The sequence below is a fragment of the Pholcus phalangioides genome, unplaced genomic scaffold (genome assembly GCF_987345545.1).
Source record: "Pholcus phalangioides strain wild (caught in Gottingen) unplaced genomic scaffold, Ppha-v1.0 ptg000007l_1, whole genome shotgun sequence".
NCBI lineage: Eukaryota > Metazoa > Arthropoda > Arachnida > Araneae > Pholcidae > Pholcus > Pholcus phalangioides.
The window spans coordinates 59107323-59131535 of record NW_028301600.1 but is presented as its reverse complement, the minus strand read 5'-3'; the positions used below and the strand labels follow the sequence as shown (position 1 = coordinate 59131535).

The 24213-nt window shown below is 37.8% G+C and overlaps 1 protein-coding gene across 1 annotated transcript in view; it reads left to right on the top strand.

Moving 5' to 3' along the window:
* Positions 1–4434: 4434 nt before the first annotated feature.
* LOC149085557 (ectonucleoside triphosphate diphosphohydrolase 3-like) overlaps positions 4435–24213 on the top strand; it is a 92440-nt gene continuing 72661 nt past the window's right edge. The window contains exons 1-2 of the mRNA XM_089233629.1: positions 4435–4502; positions 21766–21900. Of these exons, the coding sequence (XP_089089755.1) occupies positions 21841–21900 (60 nt within the window). The 5' untranslated portion in view covers positions 4435–4502; positions 21766–21840. The remainder of the gene's footprint in view (positions 4503–21765; positions 21901–24213) is intronic.

The following is a 24213-nucleotide window of genomic DNA, read 5'->3' as shown; positions in this document are numbered from 1 at the left end:
AAAATTTTAAAATTCTGTAAAAAAATGTCGGTGTTTATGATATTCCCCAAATTACAGTACAGCGGAGGCTCTCTTTAAGTGTAAACTGGTATCTGTCCCATGTGGAATCGAGACTCCCACCAACATTAACCACTACAGTATCTCCACAAGAACCTGAAATAATTAATAATTTAATTTAATTAATATTTCATTTTCACCGGATAAGCCACACTTGTCGCTTTCTCTCGAGATTTCCATTACTCGTAGCGAGGGGAGTTGGGGCGCACACCGAGATGATAAATTGCGATCACATACATTTTCAAAATTTAATTTGCACCGGATAAGTTGCTCAAGTTAAAAACTCAAAAAATCCAACCAATAAAGTTCATAGGTTACATTCGAGCAAATGCAACCGATAATCTTATTGGTTGAATTTTTCAAGTTTTATAAAAGGACTTTTAGAAAACTTTCATAGTGTAATGCTAGCCTTAGATATATTGTCGGTGAAAAATTCCTCAAAGATGTATTCTCTACATGGCAGATACATATTCAATAGTGAATTAGGGCCATTCAAGTATTACGTAAGCAGATTTTCAGCCATTTTTGACCCCCTTCCCCTTGTCAGCAAAAATCAGCAAAACACTGACCCCCATCCCCTCCCCTGTCAGCAAAATTTCACCAGCAACTTAGAATATTTCATATCTTCAAAAAGGGGTGGTTGATGACGTAAGAGACCTTCAACCCCCCCCCCCCCGCCATCAAAAGTCAACAAATCCGAAACTCCCTCCCCGATCCTGACGTAATACTTGAATGACCCCTTAGGCAAATTGTGCTTTGGGATGGGCATTGATCCTAATTTATCATCTTGGTGTGTTCCCGCAACACCCCTCGCTGCGAGAAATGGAGATCCCGCCAGAAAGCGGGAGTGCGGCTTATACGGTGAAAATTTAATTTTGAAAATTTATTTTATCGTAATTTATCATCTTGGTGTGTTCGCCCAACGCCACTCGCTGCGAGAAATGGAGATCCCGCCAGAAAGCGGGAGTGCGGCTTATACGGTGAAAATTTAATTTTGAAAATTTATTTTATCGTAATTTATCATCTTGGTGTGTTCGCCCAACGCCCCTCGCTGCGAGAAATGGAGATCCCGCCAGAAAGCAGGAGTGCGGCTTATACGGTGAAAATTTAATTTTGAAAATTTATTTTATCATAACTTATCTATCATCTTCGTGTGTTCGCCCAACGCCCCTCACTGCGAGAAATGGAGATCCCGCCAGAAAGCGGGAAGTGTGGCATGAATACCATGAAAACTGAATTTTGAAAATTTATTTGATCGGCGTACTGACTCTGCGACAAATTTGTACCGCGATGAACTGATTCTGCGACAAATTCGTACCGCGACGAACTGATTCTGCGACAAATTTGTACCGCGACGAAATGAGTCTGCGACAAATTTGCACCGCGACGAACTGACTCTGCGACAAATTTGTACCACGACAAACTGACTCTGCGACAAATTTGTACCGCGACGAGTTTGTAGCACGACGAATTGACGCTGCGACAAATTGATTGCGACGAATTGTCGCGCGACAAGTTGATCGCGACGAATTGACCTAGACCCCCATTGCAACACCTTCTATAGCAGAAAGCCTCCGCGAGAAGCTTTGACGTCACTGAAGTCCTCCATTCCACCTGTAGCCATTGGATATAGCAGACCGAAGTATGCGAAATCGTTACCTTTTCTTGCAGTATATCCGATGAAATATAAGTGAAATTGACGACTGTGACGGCACGAGCTCCACGCGGAGACTTTCTGCTATAGAAGGTGCTGCACATAGCGAATAGTAAGACGAGCTAGGGTATGTATATGCCTTCATATTATATATTAAGGCGTATAAAATATGAAGGCGTATAAGGGGCTCTAGACAATAGGGCGCATTAGTGTGACGGTGTGGGCAATGATTTTTGCAAATTGTGAAAATTCATACTCTTCTTCAAATATCAGACATCTGCGCCCAGCCAAAATTTAGGCCCTTTTTCTAAACCCTCCACAAAATTCCTGATCTGAAAAAACGGACCCTTCACAAAATTCTGGACCCGAAAAACGGACCTTCACAAAATAAAAATTAATGAAACCATAAATTTGGAATTTCATTTGTGTAGATTAACTACGTAGATAACTTCGCTTTCAGCAAAATTACGTATTTTTCCCAAAATTAATTATCCTTTTCATAAAAATAAGGGAAGTTTTTACAAAAAACTGGACCCTGCAAAAAAGGTCTGGACAGACGCCTGCCTGAACATAATACTATAATTTAAAAAGTGTACAAATTTCTATGATAAAGTTATAAAATATATATATATATATATATTTTTATTCAAATATATTCTAACTTAGAAGATACAACAGATCTAAAAGGAAGTAGATGGCAGCATGAGTATCCGCAGCGCTTTTTTAGCGCGCCCAAAATGAGCGTAGTATAACCTGTACTAACTATATCTCCCTTTCTCCCTCCTCTGGTTTTTATACTACCTCAGGATATCTCATACGGCGCGTGACGGAAAGCGGCCAAAGAGGAAAGAAGAATACAGAACTCTCGCCATGGAAAGCACTGCAGATCTTTCACCATATGACCCGTATTTTACGGGACTTTTTTATCAATGCTTCCGAAAATTTGTCTTTTCTAATTTATTAAATTCATTAAAAAAAAAAAAAAAAAAAAAAGAAATTCAATGGTATTAAGGTGGTATAAAATCCATGTAAAGAATTAAATTAATGACGTAATAATTTTCAGGGGAGCGCGCCTACTCGCCTCCTTCACGAGCCGCACTCATTTTCATGATTGATAATACAAATAAAACATTAAATGTCGTTATCGCGTGTATATCCAACTCAAAAGTAGGTCCGGCTTATTTTATTTTATGTTTAAAAGTTTCCTCGTCTTTTTATCTCTAAAACAAACTCAAGATTTCGAAAATTAAGAATTCAGTCCAATTGTTAAAGTTGTTGGCGTGGTGGAAACATAAGCGTAAAGTTATTAGAAATATTGGGAGGGCTGTCTCAATATTTCCATAGGTATTATAGATATGATGGAAAATATTGGTGGAGGAGGGTGGACTCATGGGCAGGATACAAGTTTATTCTATGGGTGGAAAACCGAACTAAATTTCCGCATCTCTACAGTGAAATCGGCACCTTCAACATTGATTTGTTTAATGATCATCCTCTGCTTCTCCCTCAAAATCCAAGCCCTAACTACCCATGATCAAAATCACAAAACTTTGAGAACATCTTGATGAAAGATGGGGAATTTTTGAAGTCCCTTTAAAAGACCAAAAATCATCGCAAAGTTTTTGTGTTAAATCAGTGTGTTGACAATTCACTATGTTGTTTTACATCTATTCATTAAAGACGTTCCTGAAGTTTCATGGCTTTTTTGATAGGCAATTAAGGCTATAGACATAACATCCCAGCCCAGCTACTAACAGATACCCTGTATATCCGGTATACTTTGGAATACACACAGGTGAAGAGCGAAGCGAGACGCAGCTCAAAACTAAATTTCCCCCCCCCCCTCCCTGAAATGGCTGCATCAAGTAAACTTATAGTAGTGAATAGTGAGCTTAAATTTGAAATACAGTGAAACCTATACGAAACGGAATGTCAAGTGAATGAAATACTATTCCGTTTTAGACAAATTTCCCTTTTACAAAGGTGCAAATCAAAGCACTAATCATTGAATAGACAAGTGTTTCCCAAAGTGAGCGATGGAATGGTCCAGGGGTGCGATAGAAGCTACGAGTGTTACAGGATCCTATGGGTTCGCTTGAGTCGGGGGGGCGATGACAGAAAAAAATTTCTGAAGAAGGGGGCAATGGAACAAAAAGTTTGGGAAACTATGGAATAGACTGTATTTTGATTCTGTTTAAGACAGGTTTCCGTCTCATGCAGTGTCCTTCTTGGACAGATTTCACTGCACTAGCAAATATATATCTAGTGCAGTGAAATCTGTCCAAGACGGACACTGCATGAGACGGAAACCTGTCTTAAACAGAATCAAAATACAGTCTATTCCATAGTAAAATAGACTATTCCATAGTCTATCTATATATATATATCACTTTATTCGTAGGTACAGTAAGGGCAAATAAGTTCATACAATTTTCATGGTCGATTGTGGTTGCTTGAAGTATTTTATTTTGAAATATCGTGCCAATTTTTGGAAAAAACTGTCGTAAGAGTATCTGAAAATCGATTTCGCCCCCCCCCCCAGAGTTCTTATTCCAAACTATTATGCCAAAAGCGCAAGGAAAAAAAATTCCCAATGCATATATCAATAATAATCGTACATCTGTGCGGAAACATCTGCTTATTGAAGCAGCAACATCTTGATTTCTTTTTTGCACAATTTGCGTGCAACGTTACGAGATAGCGCATTTGGGCTCGTGTTGATGAATAAATTGAAAGATGTGGTTTATTCTTTTTTCATTGCTATTTTCATTTTACACCTATTCTGGCAACTGTGAGTAACTTCCTTTCATAAAATTATTATTCGGCCAATTATTGTTTTGGCTGGAATTATTTTTATTATTTGAGTACGTATTTTTACGTTATATATATATATATTATATCTCTTTTTTTTAATATAACATAAAGAATATTAGATCCATATTTGAACATAGAACTGGGATGCAAGATTTATGTCTCTCTTTATTAGTTTAAATTTTTATTTACAAGCAAACAAAATGTTTGTGTTTTAAAAACCTTTGATTGCAAATGCACTTTTTTCGAGTTCGTGAGGTATAGTTTCAGTCTGAAATTAAATACCATGTTCAATTCAATTCAGTGTTTGAATTCAATGCTCCTGTGTACTTTTATGTGAAAAAACTGACTTCTTGTTGATAACGGAAACTTTATTGAAGCCCCCTCCCCCATACCACACAGTAAAGAGATTAAATTCAAATGACACATAAAAAAAAAATAAAAATATAGGAACAAACACTCTATAAAATTTTTATGTTGAGAGCGACGAAACTCCGGATGAAGATTTTTTGTAGAAAGATATATCAATAAGTTAAATTTGAGAACCAAGGAAATTACAGTTTGTACATGCAAAAGGCACATGGAACCAGATATAAAAAGAGGAAAATGCTTGCTGATGGTTCTATTTTAAGAGTTTTTCAGTTGAAACTCGTTCGGTTCTCCAAGAACATGCCCCTGAAATGAAGCTGTCAACGTTGCGAGCAGTTGCCCATAAGAGTTGTGGTGTGAGTTTTCATCTTTGTCGCAGTGTTGCGAAGGCAGACGTTCCTGGCAAGTAATGGGTAATCGCCATGCTGGTACTGGACGATGCATCTGTAAATCGAAGCACATCTCGACAGCTCAAGATGTTTTGCATAGAACCATATCGTTCATGTTACCTTCCTCCATCCAGAGACGATTGTTCACATCAAGAGATGCACCAGTCGGCGATGGCTGGCTGACGCTTGAATCCACTTACGGCTCCCCTTTAAGATGAGTACCATTGACCACCTGGCATGAACCATTGCTCCTGCCTCTTGGTGGTGTCGTGCCTGTGCACCCTAGACGGAGGTAGACTATATGCGTATCATGCTTAGTACTGAATTCCAGTTCTTCCTCGTTCCTGGTTATTGCCGTATCCGAGTTTGTAAAAAGCCGGTGCAACGTACCATCCATGAGAATGTTGTCCCCTCCTCCTCTAAGGAGGTCACGAACGCCTTCAGGGGGTTCTGGAGAGATTTCAGGGGGATTAGTAAGCTTATGCGGTTGCTGATGATGTAATTTGGTTGTTTTTATTGTGCATTAGCACATTAAAAAAACACGAGTTACTTACACACACTTAATTCATTCCCGGTTAAATATATGATGATTTATATATGCTGGGGGAGAGAGCAGAACGATATGATTCTCTCAAACTCTCTCTATCCCTTTCAGACTCAGTACGTACAAACGCAGGAGTTGTTTTATCCCACTGTAGATGTTCGTTTTTAACCTCGGAGTTCAGCCTTAATTTCAACGATAACACGCACATAATCCTTAAAGTCAGGGCTGAACTTCCCGAGATTGAAAAAAGGATATCTAAAGCGAGTGAAAGCAACCCCTTCGTTTGTGCGTACAGTGTCTGAAGGAGCTATTAGACACTGCCGTTCGAATGGCTAATCTTGGCATTCATAGTTTCATTGACAATCGCACACTTAGATGAGAAAACATTTAACTCATTGTTTTTATATTGCTATATATTGAACAGCGATACCTCTTCTAACGAAAATAATTCATTTCGGAATCACGTTCGTTAGCCGAAATACGATTCATACGTGGGAAAATAATTTAATTCGTTCCAGGTAGGCCCGCAATTTGAAGATAAGGTTTATAACATTAAAGGAGCACTGTAAAAAAGACAAAAGTTGGCCAAAGGATAAAATGAATAGCTTCAAAATTGGATAAATGAGAATTTACGGGAAGATGAGATCATTTTATTTTACACCATGTACACAACTATTACCAGCTTTGATCTAAATAAAACAGCCGCTACTAAAGCTGGTGTTGACACAACCCAGTCGATTTCATAGGTATCCCCTCTATTTGTATTTTGGACAGCTCATTTCTGTGTCTTGTACATGCAAATGGAATAGATAAGCTCTTAGACTGACCAGACTGTTCAGTTTGATGCTAAGAGTTTTACACTGAAAGAACGCGTGCTCTGAAACCATAAGCTCTCTTTTTTTTTTCAATGTATTTTCTTTTAGCTGAATCTTTCATTTTACATGAAAGGGTTAAAAAAACTTTCAGAAAGAGATAGAAGGTGCATCTGGAAAAACATTCCGAGATGGACATGAGTTAATCGGGCTCGAGTGACAGTAATTCTGATTAGCACGAAAATTTAGCTCAAGACGTGGCTGTTTTATGTTAGCGCGGTAGCCCAGGTAGACAAGATATTCGCCTAAAGTACCAAAGGATGTTTAGAGGTGTCGCGAGTTCAATACACAGTTCGTCCTTGTCAGAAAAATGTCCTGACTCGGGGGTACAACAAAAAACGGCGACAAGACCACAGGAAAAAAATTGCTACCGCAAGGAGTCCCCTATCGAGGGGTTAGCGCACCAACCCCTCGATGAGTATAAAAAACAAGCCTGCCGTTCGAAATCGGCAATAAATTGTAGGTCCCGGTCTAATTAGCCCTCGTGGGCAGATGAGAAATAGATCTGATAGGAAAGGGGGTGGAGTGTTGATATATACGTGAAATCCTGTTTGAAGGCTAGAGAGTGTAACGTGCAGAGAAGTGATATTGAAACCATATGGGTTGAACTTGAGAACAAAAGACGTCATAAACTTATTGTTGGGGTTTGTTACAATCCACCGAATAGGGATCCAAACTACATCGCCAAATTGCATGATGAAATTTCCTACATGTGTAAGCGTAAGAGGGTTCTCATACTAGGGGATTTCAATTACCCAGGAATTGATTGGGAGAACCTTTCATCTGGAAATCAGTATGAAAGAGACTTTCTTAAGTTGGTGCTCGAAATTTTTTTGTATCAGCATGTATCAGGAGCCACTAGGGGTACTGCTATTTTGGATTTAGTTCTTACTAGTTCTGAGGATCTAGTTGAACATGTTTCAGTGGGGGAAGAGTTTTCTTCCAGTGATCATCGTATCGTCAGATTTCACTGTAACTTTTCCTCGGGTAAGGTTGATAACAAAAGATTGGTTCCTTGTTTTCGGAGAACTAACTTTGATGTTTTGAGGAAGGTTAGCGGAAGTTTTCAAACCGGTTGGAATCAGTAGGGGTGGTAAGTCAATGGGAGGAATTTAGTACGAAGCTGTCCTCAGTTTTGCACGACGTCATACCTTTTGTTCGAAAAAAGCGTGTTTGTACATCGCACCCTCTATGGTCCACGGATAGCGTGCGGAACCTTTATCTTGAAAAGAAAAGGACATTCAGAGAGTATAAAAGTGGATGAGGTGACCTATCATTGTTTACTGATAAAAGAAGATTGTTGAAGAAAGCGATAAGGGATAGTAAAAAGGAAGTTGAATCTAGGTTGGCAGATAACATTGGCTCTGACCCAAAATCATTTTTTCGATACGTCAATAATGGATGTAAGGGGACAGTTGGCCCACTCTCGATAGGAGGCTCTAGGGTAGAGAGCAATGTAGGCATGTGTAGTGCTTTCAATGACTTTTTCGCGTCGGTTTTTAATGGAGATAATGATATTCGATATACGGGTGTTGCATGGGGTAATAAAACCCTCAACCATATTCAAGTAGAAGACGTGGAGGTCCTAAATCTTCTAAGAAATGTATGTGCAAGCAAAGCACCAGGACCAGATGATATCTATCCCAGGGTCCTCAGGGAATGTGCTAATGAATTGTTGGGGCCAGTCGCACAGATATACAGGAGTAGTGTTGCTGAGGGTATCGTCCCAAGAGATTGGAAACTTGCTAACGTTGTTCCGATATTTAAGAAGGGTAGTAGAGAAGCGGTGTCAAATTATCGTCCAGTGAGTTTGACGAGCTCCCTCTCGAAAATTTTGGAAATTATCATCAAAAGGCATTTTGTGAAGTGGATAGACGAGAATAGTGTATTGTCGGATAATCAGCATGGGTTCAGGAAGGGGGAAGTCATGTGTAACTAACCTCCTTTGCTTCTATGATCACGTGACTATGGCTTTGGGTAAGAGCAAAAATGTAGACGTTGTTTACCTTGATTTCCAGAAGGAATTCGATCGGGTCCAACAGGGCAAACTCTTGAAGCGTTTACACGAGATTGGAATTGGGGCAACTTGCTGAATTGGATAGAATCGTGGTTAAGAGATAGGTCGCAACGAGTTATGGTGAACGGGGAATTCTCCGGTTGGACAGACGTCACAAGTGGAGTTCCTCAAGGAAGTGTCCTTGGCCCCATACTTTTTTCACTTTTTATCGATAAACTCGATCAGGGTGTCGATGGGATTACTAGCAAATTCGCAGATGATGTGAAGCTAATGGGGGTGATCGGGAATGAAAGCGATAGGGAGTTGCTTCAGACCAACTTAAACAGGATTGCAGCATGGGCAAATTAATGGAGCGTGACGTTTAGCGTTGATAAGTGCATGGTCGCTCATTTTGGTTCGAACAACCCACGGTTCTCTTACGAGTTGAATGGTGTCACTATCCCGGATGCAACTAGGGTCACCGATTTGGGAATTCTCATTGACGAGCGACTTAGGTTTTCTGAACATTGTTCAGCGGTGGTCAAAAAATCGAATAGAATGCTTGGTCTCATTTTCAAAAAGGTCTCTTCGCGTTCTCTCAAAGTCATTCTTCCGCTTTTTCGAGGATCAGTTCGTCCTGGACTGGAGTATGCTATAAGGTTTTGGAGACCATACCTACAGAGGGACATAGAATTGGTTGAAGGGGTGCAGAGAAGAGCTACGCGTGTGCTTATTGGTACACAGGGCTTGAGTTATGAAGAGAGACTTCATTTTTTGAATATGTTTACATTGGATGAACGCAGGTGTCAAGGAGATATGATCGAAGTGTTCAAAATTTTCAATGGGATGGATAGGATGGACCATGAACTTTTAGTACACCGCCAATCGACTGCTTTTACAAGGGGATACCAGTTTCGATTGGTGAGGGACAATGCAAGGTTATGGTGTCGCAGGGAATTTTTCTCTAATAGGGTTGTTAATAAATGGAATAGCTTACCCCCAGGTAGTAAATTGTAACACAATTGACACGTTTAAAAAGAAATACGATAAACATGTTGGGGTAAATCGAGAAGCTATCCAGTCTTAGAATAAGACAACCATAAGTATTCTTTATGGGCATTGCATAATATTTTATCATGTGTATATATCGTTTATAATTTGTCTTAATTGTATTTTTAATTGGGTTGCTGTTTTTTTTTTAAATATATGACATCCATATTTTTATGGGCATCTTTTTATCAGCCACCTCGTTGGGCATTTTGCCTGTTGTGGCGTTGTATTTGTATTTGTATTTGTTCTCGGTTTGAAAAAAAAGAGAAATTACAAAGCCGCAATTGTTTACCAATCGGAATATTCGTGACCATATATCCCGCTTTTAAAAAGATTGTCCTGATTTTTTACTGCTCTTAATTGTACCAAATTTCTCACTTCACATCACAGCTGTTGTTATTAATCATTGAGTCCTCATTACTGACACTTATCCTGTAATAAGGAAGTATAACGAGGCGACATTTATTTTAAAAATTATTTTTAAAGGGGTATTTCTGGTGCGCCAGGGACCGTACAAGTAAGGAGCTGAATTCTTAATTTGCCTTCATTTCACCACTCCAGAAAAATTACTATATTAGAGCATCAAAACGTACACTTGCCCCCCATTCTTGTTTCTGGTATTACTGTCCTAAAAAAAAGATCTGTCTTCTCCCTCAAGTTTTCTCAATACTGTGTCGGCTGGTTATGACTCAAAAGCATGATGCTATGTGCAGACGTATTTACTTCGGGGGACTTAACGAACATGGCCCATGGCAGCAAAATTTGGGAAATGAGTGGTCAAAAAAAATTACTATAAGGGAAGAAGGACGCCGAAGGTTGCAAAACTATAAATCTGCCTCAAAACTATAAATCATATAACAAAGGACTAGGTTGGTGAGCGACTGGACGAGGGACCTAGAGTTTGCAAGCATGTGAGTAACCAAAAGAGGGATCTAGAGAGTTTTCAAGATGTGAGTGACTAAATGAGTGATCTAGAGAGTTTGCAAGCGTGGGAGTGATAAAAAAATGCGCATGTGAGCGACGGAAACAGTGTGCAAGCATCTGAGTAACCAAAAAAAAAAAAAAAAAGACCTAAAGAACAATGCACCAAGTCGGTGAGCTAGAGAGCCAGGTGTTAAGAGTGGAAAAGTGACGAAAAAAAGTAACTAAGAAACAAGAGGCACATTTACAGCCTAAGCGGGCTGTAGCTCGGCAAATTTAAGAAATAAATGGTGAAGAAAATTGGACTAGGATGAAAGAAGGGTAAAAAAATTCTGTAGCCCACAGGGAGCTTAGCCATAAATCTGATCATATGAATTCTTAGTAGTGGAAGTTTTAAAAAATTTTGGTGTTTAACTAAATTCTAAGCTGCCGCCCCTTGCAACCTGCCATCCAGGTGCGGTGCAGCCCACCCCTTGCAACCTTGCTTAAGCCGCCCCTGTATTTCACCCAGAGGCATCGGAAGTGTTTGGAACTTGTGGGTGCTCGTCGTGATCTCTTTAGGTAGGAAATTTTGACTTCTGAATCACTTTCTGTGCTCAGACCAAGGAGATAGCTACGATTTTTTGACGCCCCCCCCCCTTCCAACTTTAAAATTCGATAATTTTTCTTTGTTCCCATCTAAAAAACTGCCACCCCATTAATTTTTCCACCTTGGGCAGTTGTCCCGTCCTGCCCCTTCTAGTTCTGGCCCTGGCTCAGACCCACGCCATTTATTACCAAGGGTGCTGGGGGACCCACAGCACCCCCGGTTCTGACACCATTGGTTTCACCACCTGTTATCTTTAAAAAAAAAACATTTTTGTGGATTTAGAGAACGTAAGGTATATCTGTCTGTATTCCAATCTCTAGAAAAAAAGCTGCAGATAATTTGTACTAAGAAATTATGATGTTTTTAACGTATAAATCTGCGGATTATATACTGCGTAGGAGAGATATCACGGTATTTCACAGTATACATATACTTTGCAAACTTCACTCTCTCGTTGATCTGACACGCTGATATATATTCTAGAAACCTTGGATCTGATCCTGAGTCTTTTTATAATGCATTGGCGATTTTGCCATCGTTCGATGGCGACAATGAATTATTGAAGCGAATGGACTGAGCCAAACGAAGCTTTCTAATCGGTTCAGAGGAAATCGCTGTTTGTTCTGCTTCGTGGTGGTGTCTATGTTTTTAAGCCCGTTGGTAGTCGAATAGGCACCGTCCAAGTTCGCGGTCCAATTTCATAATTGTAATTCAGCAGACGTTATTCATTGGTAAACGAAGATTTTGATAGGTGAAAAAAAAAGTCTTTTAATTTAAATTGTGTGAGTATTTTGGTTTCTTATGATCCATGTTTTTATCAAAAAGGATTTCAGTATTGTTGATGAGCTTATTCATATAATGTTGGAGTAATTGATACGGAACCGCTAACATATTATTCAAATTGAACAAGATAGTTTAAGAAAAATGTTATTTACGTTTCAATGTATATACAATGATTTATGTGATTATGTGAAAATTTTATATTATTCAACATCATTTTCTCTCGCGAGGTTACATGTGAAAAACGTAGATGGTTGTTTTCAGTGAAAAGAAATGTGACATAGAAGAAAAACCGGCAATACTATGCCAAATCACAAATAAATCAAAATCACCCTTGAATCATGTGTTACGTTAAAACACTTTTCTCAACAACTTTATTTTTTGTCTCCTTAAGTTGTTTATAAATTATTTGTTTATTTTCTCGAATCTGAACTCAGGGGAGTAATTTGGATAGTAGTGCGACACATTTTTCTATACGTCTAGTGTAGGAAACGGCAGGACCGTGGCCAGAAATTTATTTCCGAGGACGATCACTGGCATTTCGAGGAGGACGAGGGGCCAAAGTGAGAGAACAATAGACTTAAGCAGGTTATTCTGTATAAATCAGTCATTTCACAATATTTTGGGGGCTGACCGCCCTACCTACTGGTCCCCCCACCCTCTCGCTGTGGCCTTAGGACATGGGCTACCCAGACTTATGCTATTTTGTTTGAGCAAATAAGCAATAAAAAGTAATAATAAAAGATTTGGAAATGCATATAGTAGTATATAGCTGGGCGATGGGTTTGTCCGGGGGTGGTAAAAGCTATGGGCTTGGAATCCTATGGGTTGGCTTGAGTTAGGAGGCGATGAGCACACATAGCCGCAACTAAGAACGAAAAGATACACCTTCGCCCAGAGGCCATTGTTCATTTTGCCCCCCCCCCCCCAACGGAATTCTGAACGGAAAAACAAACTTAGCACCTTACCTGATCCAACGCTCGGGGTACCAGACCCGCCTGCCCTCCCCCAGTTGTAGTCCTGGCGATGAGAACAAAAACATTTTGAAGCGGGCGAGGGAGCAAAAAAATTTAGGAAACTATGATATACACGTAGAGAAGAACTTCAAAACAATTTGTAGACATCAAAATATTTGACGAATCTTAATCTGATATGGCAGACTGAATAAGAAGATGCATTATTAGGATTTCCCAGTCTTTCGGCTATGGACCCCATATCCTGGAGCAGGGTCCCTTGGTTGGGATCTTTGACGAGTCCTAAGCCAGACTTTTCACGGGCCCTTCTACAGTGAATTTATGGCATGAAAAAACAAAAAATAATGATAATTGTCCCGGGCCCCCAAGGCTAGACCCCTGTCAGCCCCACCCTTGTGAGGGCCATGCTTTCGGCATCTAGGATCTCTTTCATAACTTCCCAATACGGGATTGTGAAGAAAAATTGTAGTGCTTATTTCAGAAACTCCATAAGTGCAGAATTTCAAATTTTGAGATATTCAAGAAAAACCTAACTTAATTAAAAGCAGATATTTTTTTACGAAGAAATTCCTAAATGTGAAGGACTGTTCTATACATAAAATGAAAACGTGATATGTCCATTAAGGTTTAGGGAAAGGGGAGTAAACAAAGTTCCAGCCTCTGCAGTTACGGGTTTTTGCAATAAAATAAATTCACAACATTGTTTTACCATTTTTATGATATTAATAAGTTCAGTTAGGGGTAAAAATCAACAAAGCTGACTTTTTAATAAGATTGGATTTTATTTTGGTCAATTAAAGATATTCTGTAGAAATAAAATAATCATATGTAACATCATTCACTATTCTGCATAGTCAGAATCTTCTCTTATTTCAACTTCAGATGTCGGACAACTCAAAATCATGCTATAGAATTTTTTTTTTCAATTGGACAAAACAGAACACGTTACAAAATACAAAAGAAAGACAGATGATAAGACAAAAATACATAATAAATAAACAAAAAGACATAAAAAATAAACAAAAATGGACATACATATACACCCACTCTGTGACCCTCAAGGGACTACTTGTCCTTCCAGAAGGTCGAATAATTTGTAATACTATATTTCAAGCAACCTTCATTATTGTTCTATTATCATAAACAATAAACAGTAATAATTTATGTTCGCGTGCACGCACAATGATTGGATTTTTATAATGTCACAAAAATATGTCGAAAAAAATTTCAAATTAAAACAATAATTATATCTTGTTCATAGTATTATCTCTTCGAATTTTGATTGGTGTTCATGCAAATTGTTGAAAGTATTGATATTTATTATAGATATCTCTATGCACAAAAATTAAACACATGTATTGTAAAAGTTAGAAAAAAATATTTTTCAATGTAAATATTTGAAAAATATTTTTAAAAAAAAAAAAAAAAAAAAAAAAAAAAAAAAAATTTTCAATGTAAATATTTTTATTGTGGGCGCGGTAGCCCGGTCGATAAGATGCTCGCCTAAAGTACCAAAGGATGTTCAGAGGTGTCGCGAGTTCGATACCCAGTTCGTCCTTGTCAGAAAACTTTCCTGACACAGGGGTACAACAAAAAACGGCGATTTGACCGCAGCAAAAATTGCTACCGCAGGGAGTCCCCCATCGAGGGGTTAGCGCACCAACCTCTCGATGAGTATGAAAAACAAGCCTGCCGTTCGGAATCGGCAATAAATTGTAGGTCCCGGTCTAATTAGCCCTCGTGTGCAGAAAATGACCGTGGTGCGACAAAAATGATCAATGATCAATATTTTTATTGTATTAGTGTTTCAAATACAATGCATTAATCCTTGCACTTCCTGAATATATCATAGACTAGAATTCAACATAGTCTATGATATATTCAGGAAGCTTTTGCAGTTCATCAATTTTCTTTTTGTTGATTAGGATTTTTCCAGCAGGGTGGACTCTCGTAGTTGCGGTTCAGGAGGGCGAGTGGTCTTTCTCAAAGAATGTTGACGTAGTCAAGCCATTAATAAACTTCTTGGCTTTCACTTTTCCTGGTAAACCATGGCCGAAAACGAAGTGCTCGTTTTGAACAATTGACAACATTTTTGCATGACAATTGGTTATGTCCCGCATTTTACCCTGTTTGAGATTCTAGTTTACTGTATTTTTTTCAATGAAATATGGTCATCTGATCATTCGAATATCTTTTTCGTGAAATACATTATGTTGACTGTGATTTGTAGCAGCTCTTTATTCCCCCAACCTTCAGCTATTTTAGAAGTATAGTAATTATAAAATTGCATTTAAAGCAATAAATTGCATTTTTTGGCAAAACTCAGTGATATCCCGCATTTTCCTGGATGATGTATAGTGAACCTGAGTAAGAAGGTACGTTTATAATTGTGTGAACAAACTCGTATGTGGGTATTACTCTACTTCACCACACAAACTCTGGCCACATCGTTGTACGCAATTTACTGCCGTTAACGAGTTCGGGTGGAAATTAAGGCGCCTTTTATCGGTGGTCACCTCAAGCTCGTTTGGGAAAATATATTGTCTTTATTCTTCCACCCGGTTCGAACCGGGGACCTGACGGCATCTTACCACCACGCCACTCGAGCGTGTATGGGTGTTAATACTGTAATATCAATTACAACGGTTGAATAATTTTCCATTCGGTGAGATTATCGAGTCTGTCTGCTGACCACTCATACCATCGTCGCAGACCATAGGTTGAGAAAAGCTGCCTTAAGTGATGTCACTCTTGTGGGGTTTTTGCACTAAGCGAATATATTTCAGGGACGCAAAATGTTATACAAAAGGTATACAAAACGTTTTTTCAGTGAGTTTCTGCACCAAATGAAGCGTCAATCTACAAGAAACAAGTATTTACTCAATTTCAAAATTTTTGTCTGTGTTATGGTTTTTCTGAAATAAGCCCTTCGATTTATGAGTGTGTGAGAGATAGATATTTAATATATGAGTACAGTCGGCCCTGGGTATTCGCAGATTTCATATTCGCGGTTTTCGTATTCGCGGTTTCTTTCCCAGTTTTTTTTTGGAAAACACTGTTGAGGGGTAATAATTCTCGTATGGGTGCAAAATATAAATTGTACGTGATAAAAATAAACGTTTTAAAATACCCTCCTAAAGGTTTTTCTAGTGATTCTGGAAATGTTTCTAAAAGACTGTTATTTAAATGTTTCTGAAAGTTAAAAACTTGCAAGAAAAATTTGAAATATTCACTATGGTATAATCTTGTGTGCTGGGGTTTCCCATTATCACGGCATCAATCATGATCAAGTCTTTTTTTTCATTAACATTGATTTATTCTGAATAACCCACTCACCTCCATGAATCTGACTTTTTTGTCTTTGCCTAATTAATTTTGATTTAATTTATAATGATTTTGGTGATATTGTATGTATGACATGAATGCTGGGTATCAATTTTTGTATTCATCTGTGTTGTTGTGCAAATAAATCTATCAATCTATCTATGAGTCTACAGTCAAATACGTTATGTTGAATTGTCAAAATTCATCATAACATTACATTAACTTAACATTAAAATAGTTTTAATTGTAGAGAAAAGAAAAGATTATTATATTGAATGGATTGGCTTTTTGAAAGGGATGTTGGATTTTTATTTGTACAGCGGAATCTTGCATAATTAATCATATGCTTATACATATATTAAATTGTATTTTTTATGGCATCCTACAATAATAATAATAGTTGGAAAGCAAAATCTATTCTTTGGAATGTAATATTCTATAGAATATATAACAGGTTTTTGAAAATAATTACGCTGTCGGCAAGGTAGTTTTCACAACTCCTGTGGTTTTGGTAAATCACGTGCGCCTATCGCTATGTGAAAGGATTAAATAACTTGAATGTGTTGATTGTACGATATAGGCGGAAATCGCACGGAAGGAGGGTCTGTGGATCAATGGCCTAAACATCAGTTATAAGCTGATAGAGGAAACGAAGGGAACGGCCAGGACCGTCATTTCAACTTTTTCCAGAGGGGGGCAAAGCACATGTACTCAATGTATGTATATATATATTTGTGTGTATATATATATATATATATATATATATATATACCATTTTTAGTGTATTTTCAAAAGCCGGGCCCCCCCGCCCCCCCCCCCCCCAAATGACGGGTCTGGGAACGGCTTCGCCTTCAAAGAGGCCGATAATAGCCCAGCTACTGCTCCTACCATGCTCCTGAAAAGTGCTCCTACCAACATGCTCCTGAAAAGTGCTCCTACCAACATGCTCCTGAAAAGTGCTCCTACCAACATGCTCCTGAAAAGTGCTCCTACCAACATGCTCCTGAAAAGTGCTCCTACCAACATGCTCCTGAAAAGTGCTCCTACCAACATGCTCCTGCAAAGTGCTCATACCAACAGGCAAAAGAGATTCCTAGCCGCCAACGACCTTCAGTATACGTGTAAAAACCAATTTCTTCTTCATTATGGACAAACTTGCGCATTCACCTCTTCGAGATTCAGCCGCCGGCGCTGTCCGCATCAATAGACACGGAATTCGTCTCTTTCTGCGGATCGTCATCTTCGGACATTCGAACGTACAATAGACTTTGATTTTTCACCCGTTAACGACGGACTGTTGGGCAGAAACGATAATATGCAAGTCTTTCATTTTAACCATTGCAACAATTTTTTTGTTTTGGAAAATTTAAACTTTCATTCGGTAGCTACCTACATTTTGTCTCTATAACATTTTTAACTGTTAAAATTAAATATTTTTTCAACTTAAAACTTTGACTCTGATTATTTTTTCACTGAAGTGTTGTGTTGTTCTCTCTTGTCCTATGGAAGGTTTACCTTGTCTTGGTCCTGTTTTTTATTCGAACCTGGGTAAGGGAATTAGAATTTAAAATCAAAATTAAAAATAAATTGAAAATTGGAAAAGGGCCAAGACAAATATATCAAGAAACAAGAACTTAAAATTCGATCTGTAGCTACATATGCTACACAGCCCTGGATTCCACATGCCTACCATGTTGATAGTTGTAGAAAGAAATGTTTTTCTGTGGGTGGGATAAAAAAGGTATGCAAGTAATGTATTACATAACTTTCACACTATATAGCCGTCATTATTTAATCTGCAAATCCGTGAGGTATTGATGAAAAAAAAAGTCACATCTTCTAGTACTTTATATGAACAAGGGAAAAGCTTGAACTCTACGAAAATGCTGTTTATGGATTGTTAATGGAGAAGGGTTCACTGATGTAGAGATAAAAGAAATTAGATAATTTAATTAATAAAGCAATTCAGAAATCGACAGAGGAGGAATTAATCGAGCTGACTGCTTCTGAAACCGAAGCGATACCTTATACAGATAGTACAATAGTACTATTTTGTTCTACACCTCGCATACTCGAACAGCGAGACAGGCCACTCAACGAGGTACGCGACTTCAACAATCCGGTTTGTTTTTACCGCGAGGTAAGGACTTTCGCTATCTGTTGATTGGTCCGTTTCTCCCCTTTTTTTCTCCACTCTCTTCTACGGAAGCATCATCATCATCATTATCATCACAACCTTACATTTCAGAACCCCCCTGGCCATTTTCGCTCTCCAAGTCTCGTTTACTATGTCCGGGCACCTCTACCTACACCCCGATGCATTTTTCCTTCTTCGTCGCCCTCTTTATCTCTTCGCTCCAGCATGTGCTCGGCATAAAGAACAAAATTTTAGAATTTGGGTTATTCGCGGATTTCCCGTATTCGCGGTCATCCATGGAACGTAACCCCGCGAATAAGAAGGGACGACTGTACTGTCATAGTATATATCGAAGTACTGTATAGAATTTTGAAGTACGCGCAGTGTGCCCTGTGATATAGCTCGAAGTCAGTCAAAGTAAATTTATGTCAATTTTGGATATCTAGTGAGCCCCGACTCATGAAATGAATTATAACTTCAGAGTTATGGTAATGGTAGTGTCCAGTCATCCGTTTCCTGCCGTTCTGGGACGGTTTGCTGTCCATTCTGAATGCGAATTGTTTCTACGCGCAACCCTTCGAGTTGGATTGCAGGAACTCAATTGATTATTACGGCGAAACCACAATGCATATTACCAAAAGTACTAACACTGGCTTTTCTTTTCAAAAAATATTTCCATTCTTCATCAAACGATCCCTCGTCTTTTTCATCGATTTACTTTCTGCGTCATCTGCTGCATTCGTTGCTTTCCTGAAGGGGAAGTTACAAATACGAAGACGGACCACGGGCAAACTGCCCAACGAAGAGGGAGGAAAATGCCGATAAAAATATGGAGGTCGAATAAAAATGAAAAAATTCATCAGCAATACAAAAAAAAACGCTTTTCATCAACAAAACAAAAATATATGAGAAAAATATAATACATATTGCTCACACATATAAGAAATTGTATGGATATATCTTGTAAGCTTCCGGGAAATAATTGGTGCAAAGCTGTTCTCATCAACTGATCCCACGTAACTTCCAGAACATATCTTGTCTTCAAAATTTGATTTTCCCACTAGGAAAAAAACGTATCGCAGACCACCTCTATCTTCCAAATTAGCAGTGCATGAATGACATGTTGACAACTTTTGTATTTTTGGAATGCCATGGGGGCTGGCATCTTTTTTTTTAACTGGGAACCTCGAAGTTAAGAAACGTGCTCCATCCGATCATGTCTTAGAGTAGTGATGAGCATTATTTTATGAAAGCAGAGATGTGAAGTGAGTTTTTGATTAGTAAAGTTGAATTTTTAAAAACTCGTCAAAATTGCAAGTTTTTGGTGTTCAATTTGCAGTAGTTTCACATAGTCTTAATAACACCATAGGCTCTTGGGCCAAGGGGTGTTCTGGGGCCCCCACCAAGCAGGGCCGTCTTAAGAGCAGCGTGGGCCTCGGGCCAAGTGATTTTTCCGAGGCCCTACTAGACAAATTCTCGAAAAATTAATTACTCATTTTGCTGAGGCCCCTCTTCTCTTGAGGCCCCCGGTCCGTGCCCGTATAGGCCCGTGCGTTAAGACGGCCACCAAGCAGCTTGCTGGCGAAATGATATGCTTAGTCTCGAAAATCGTAGTAAAAATCTTATTATCACGAGGCCTCACCGTACTTAAGATGTCCGTGGTTTGCCATCAATCGATAGTGACAAAGTACTATGGCTTCCCATCTCCTGCAGCGGGGCCCCTAGGCTGTGGTCTTTGTCGGGACCCAAGACAGATTTTTCACGAGCACCTTTATAGTGTGCAAAAAACAAAAAAAAAAAAGGTAAAATCGTCGTGTACCCCCTGAGCTGGAGCCCTGTCAACTACACCCTTGTGGGGGCCACGAAAAGTACTTTCAGTATTTATTGTCGTACTATACCATATTTTGATTTGTATCTATTTTTTTGTGTCAATTGCTCACCAACGAAATAATCGAAGTTTTTGTTATGCGTCATATCATGGTGATTAAGATAGCACATCTCTTCTGATAACGCATGGCCTTGGCGCGTAGTATTTACTGTTTTATGATTAATCCAAACTTTGTAGGAAAAATAAACATTCAAACCATTCTCAATCACTTTTTCTCGTAAAATACCAGCTCGGAAGAAAAAATAAATAAAATAAAGCCACATACAGGGTGATCAGCGAATAAGCCCTTATTTCAAAATTAAATATCTCTACAACAAAGATCAATAGAATTATGCGGTAAACGATACGTTTATTAGCAAAACTAAGAATGTTGTACAGAAATTTCGAAAATTTAGTTTTTTTTTAAATTTTTTAAAATTTAAAAAAAAAAAAACTGGAGATTTCGGGGTTCCGAAAATCCTCATTTGTGTGAAGAGAAACCACTGCATTCGCCTAAAGTTACTGCATGGGCTGCGGTATGCGCCATGTGTGCTGACAAATTGTTCCAAAATTGTAACGTAACGTTCAGTAGTAATCGTTTCTCGCACGAAGAAGGGGCCGATAATGCCTCTGGCGCATACCGCAGCCCATGCAGTAACTTTAGGCGAATGCAGTGGTTTCTCTTCACACAAATGAGGATTTTCGGAACCCCAAAATCTCCAGTTTTGTTTTGTTTTTTTTAATTTTATAAAATTTAAAAAAAACCTAAATTTTCGAAATTTCTGTACAACATTCTTACAGTTTTGCTAATAAACGTACCGTTTACCGCATAATTCTATTGATCTTTGTTGTAGAGATATTTAATTTTGAAATAAGGGCTTATTCGCTGATCACCCTGTATATATATGGGGATTTCTCCTCACTCTCTTCAATGAAATCCGTGAAATTAGTGTGGGACAAGCAGCATAAATATTTCTTTATCATCTTTTGGCCACAGAATGAGTCGCCAAACAGAGCAGTTGTATCATATTTTGAATGAAAATAATTGATACCAAAAGCTCGATTTTTTAGCGAAAAATATTTTTATTGATAATTTTCATTTTATATATTTATCAAATAAATTTTTATTATTTTATATATTTATCAAATAAATTTTTATTATTTTATATATTTATCAAATAAATTTTTATTATTTTATTCCAAAAATGAATTTTTAATACTTTTCAATGAAAATAATTTTATGCTCAGATATTTCTATAGCTTTTGTTCCGACATTTTAATTCGATTTTTAAATCTTCATTTTGATGAAAAATTAACTCGTTTTATCAAAAAAAAAAAATTATTGATACACGATAATACAATGTATGCAAAATTATTTCATGTAATGTAAAATGTTAACACCTAAAAAAATCGTTTGCTTTTGTTTCCTAGGAATAACAGTAATGCAGAATAAATATTAAACATCGGATATTAAGCATTTGCTGTAAAAACAGGTGAATAAAGGAAATGGCGGCCATAAAAGTGTTGAAAATGACACCGTTACGAACTTATCGGAAGCCGGTGCAGGTACGTTCATACACAAAAAAATTACAATTGAATAGGAATTGTGGTGGCAAAATGTATATATTATTCTGGTGAATGTCTTTTTTCCCCCTTTTGCGAATTGGCTCAGTTTTTTTCGAGTACATTAATTCAAAGTTTTCAGCAAACACTGACCATGGATTGTATTGAGAAGTTGCAATGTAAATTTTAATATACAAATACAAATACAAATACAAATACAACGCTACAACAGGCAAATTGCCCAACGAGGTGGCTGACTTAAGAACATCATGGATCCCCGAGCCCCTACCTACTACTGCTACACCACACATGCACCTCCCCCCCCCGCGGAACCCCCCAACGAATCGGTACATGCGGGAATGTGCGTGTACGTGTAGTGCAACCTGACGTAAAGTTTGTTTCTGTGTAATGCTTGTTATGTGTAGTGCTGTCATCTGCCCCCAGTTTTACTAACTATGAGTGAAGTGTTATGGTTGAATGATTACCGTTGTAGGACTGTTGCTCTAGTTTCGAAGTTTCGAAATAGTTTCGAAAGGTCCGATTCATATTAAATTATGAGAGAGAGAGAGTCGCGTGTTTGAGTAAAATTCAACGATTCGCGTTTTTAGTAGGCATAGAAAATAATAAGCAATTATACTGCAATATTAAAAATTCTTCTGTTGAATATTATTCAGCCAACTAATTTCATATTTAAATTTTCAAATAAGAATATTCAATTTAAATAAAAATATCCAATTTAAATAAAAAATGTTCAAGTTAAATACAAAAATTACAACATTTCAAATATAAATTTTCAACGTTTAAAGTACAAAAATTTTCAGCATTTTAAATACAAATTTTCAACATTTTAAGTACAAATTGTCTCAATTTAAATATGTTATCAACTTGAATATTCTCTAAAAAATTTTTAGAATAATTATAAGTATAAAACAGTTTTTTTAATGAAATTCAAGATTTATTTTACGTTACGGACCATTAACGCTTGTGAAAATCTTAAAATAAGCATTTACTAATACAATGAAATCTTACAACAACGATACTCGATATAACGATAAATCACTCTACAACACGGTATCTTTTCAAATCTTTTTTGGAATTGCCTATAGTCTAATGTTAAACATCTGTCGATACAATGCTACTCTTTACACCCTGTCTATATCGATAAATCCCTCTATAACGGTATTTTTTGAAGAGATTTTGAAATCGCGTGCTGTGTATAGATATTTTTTTAACATCTCGCTCTCTCAAAATCACCTTCAATATACTGTATTTGTAATCTCGTCACTATTTTTTATGCTCCCGAGGACGTATCTCCGCCCATGCGAATCTGGATATATATTTACTATCTTTCACTTGAACATATTGTATTTGCCCCCACCCGAATGACTTTAGTGTTGGGACGGGGATCATGCGCGCACACACACCACCACCTTACTCTATATTTCACTCTTTAAACTTATATAGGTATTTATCTTATATATTATCGATTTTCATCGAGCTGTTTATACAGTTTTTCTACTTTTTTTGTACTTTTACCGATACGTATTTATGAAAAGAATATCTGAAATTGCAATCAACATTGAGTTCTGAAATGGGGAATTTATTCATTATCAGTGTTGCATTTTGTTCTTCCAGTAAGCATATATACGGGGTGATTATAAAAAAAACTATCCCGACATATGGGCCCCTAACTATCATACCATTCACAGAAACTGAATGAAATTTTGGCATAAGGTATTTTGAGGTATGCGCTCAAGAATGATATGGAAAACAACAGTATCACTCTAACAGTTACGGTTACAGTGAGAAAATGTCGAAAATATCAAATGGCAACACCAAGTTTTTTGTATTGGAATGCGATCTCCATACTGAAGAACACTAAATAGCGTTGGAATGGCACCTGTAGCACGAAAATCCCCGGAGCTAGGCAAGGAAAAAGTAAAAAGGACTGCCGTGCACCAGAGCATTAATGTTCGTTTCATTCGTCACACCGAGATCCCAGCCTGATTAGTCCTCCACAAGGTCATGTGGAAAATTTGTGAAACACAATAAAATGCTTTATTTTATGCTGCGCTTCTCTGTCCTTATTGGTTGTCCTCACTTTTAGCCTATCTACCGCCGATGATTTTCATGTTACAGTTGCCGTTCGAATGCTATTTAGGGTTTTTCACAATGGAGATCACATTCCAATACAAAAAACTTGGTGTTGCCATTTGATATTTTCGAAATTTTCTCACTGTAACCGTAACTGTTAGAGTGATACTGTTGTTTTCCATATCATTCTTGAGCGCATACATCAAAATACCTTATGCCAAA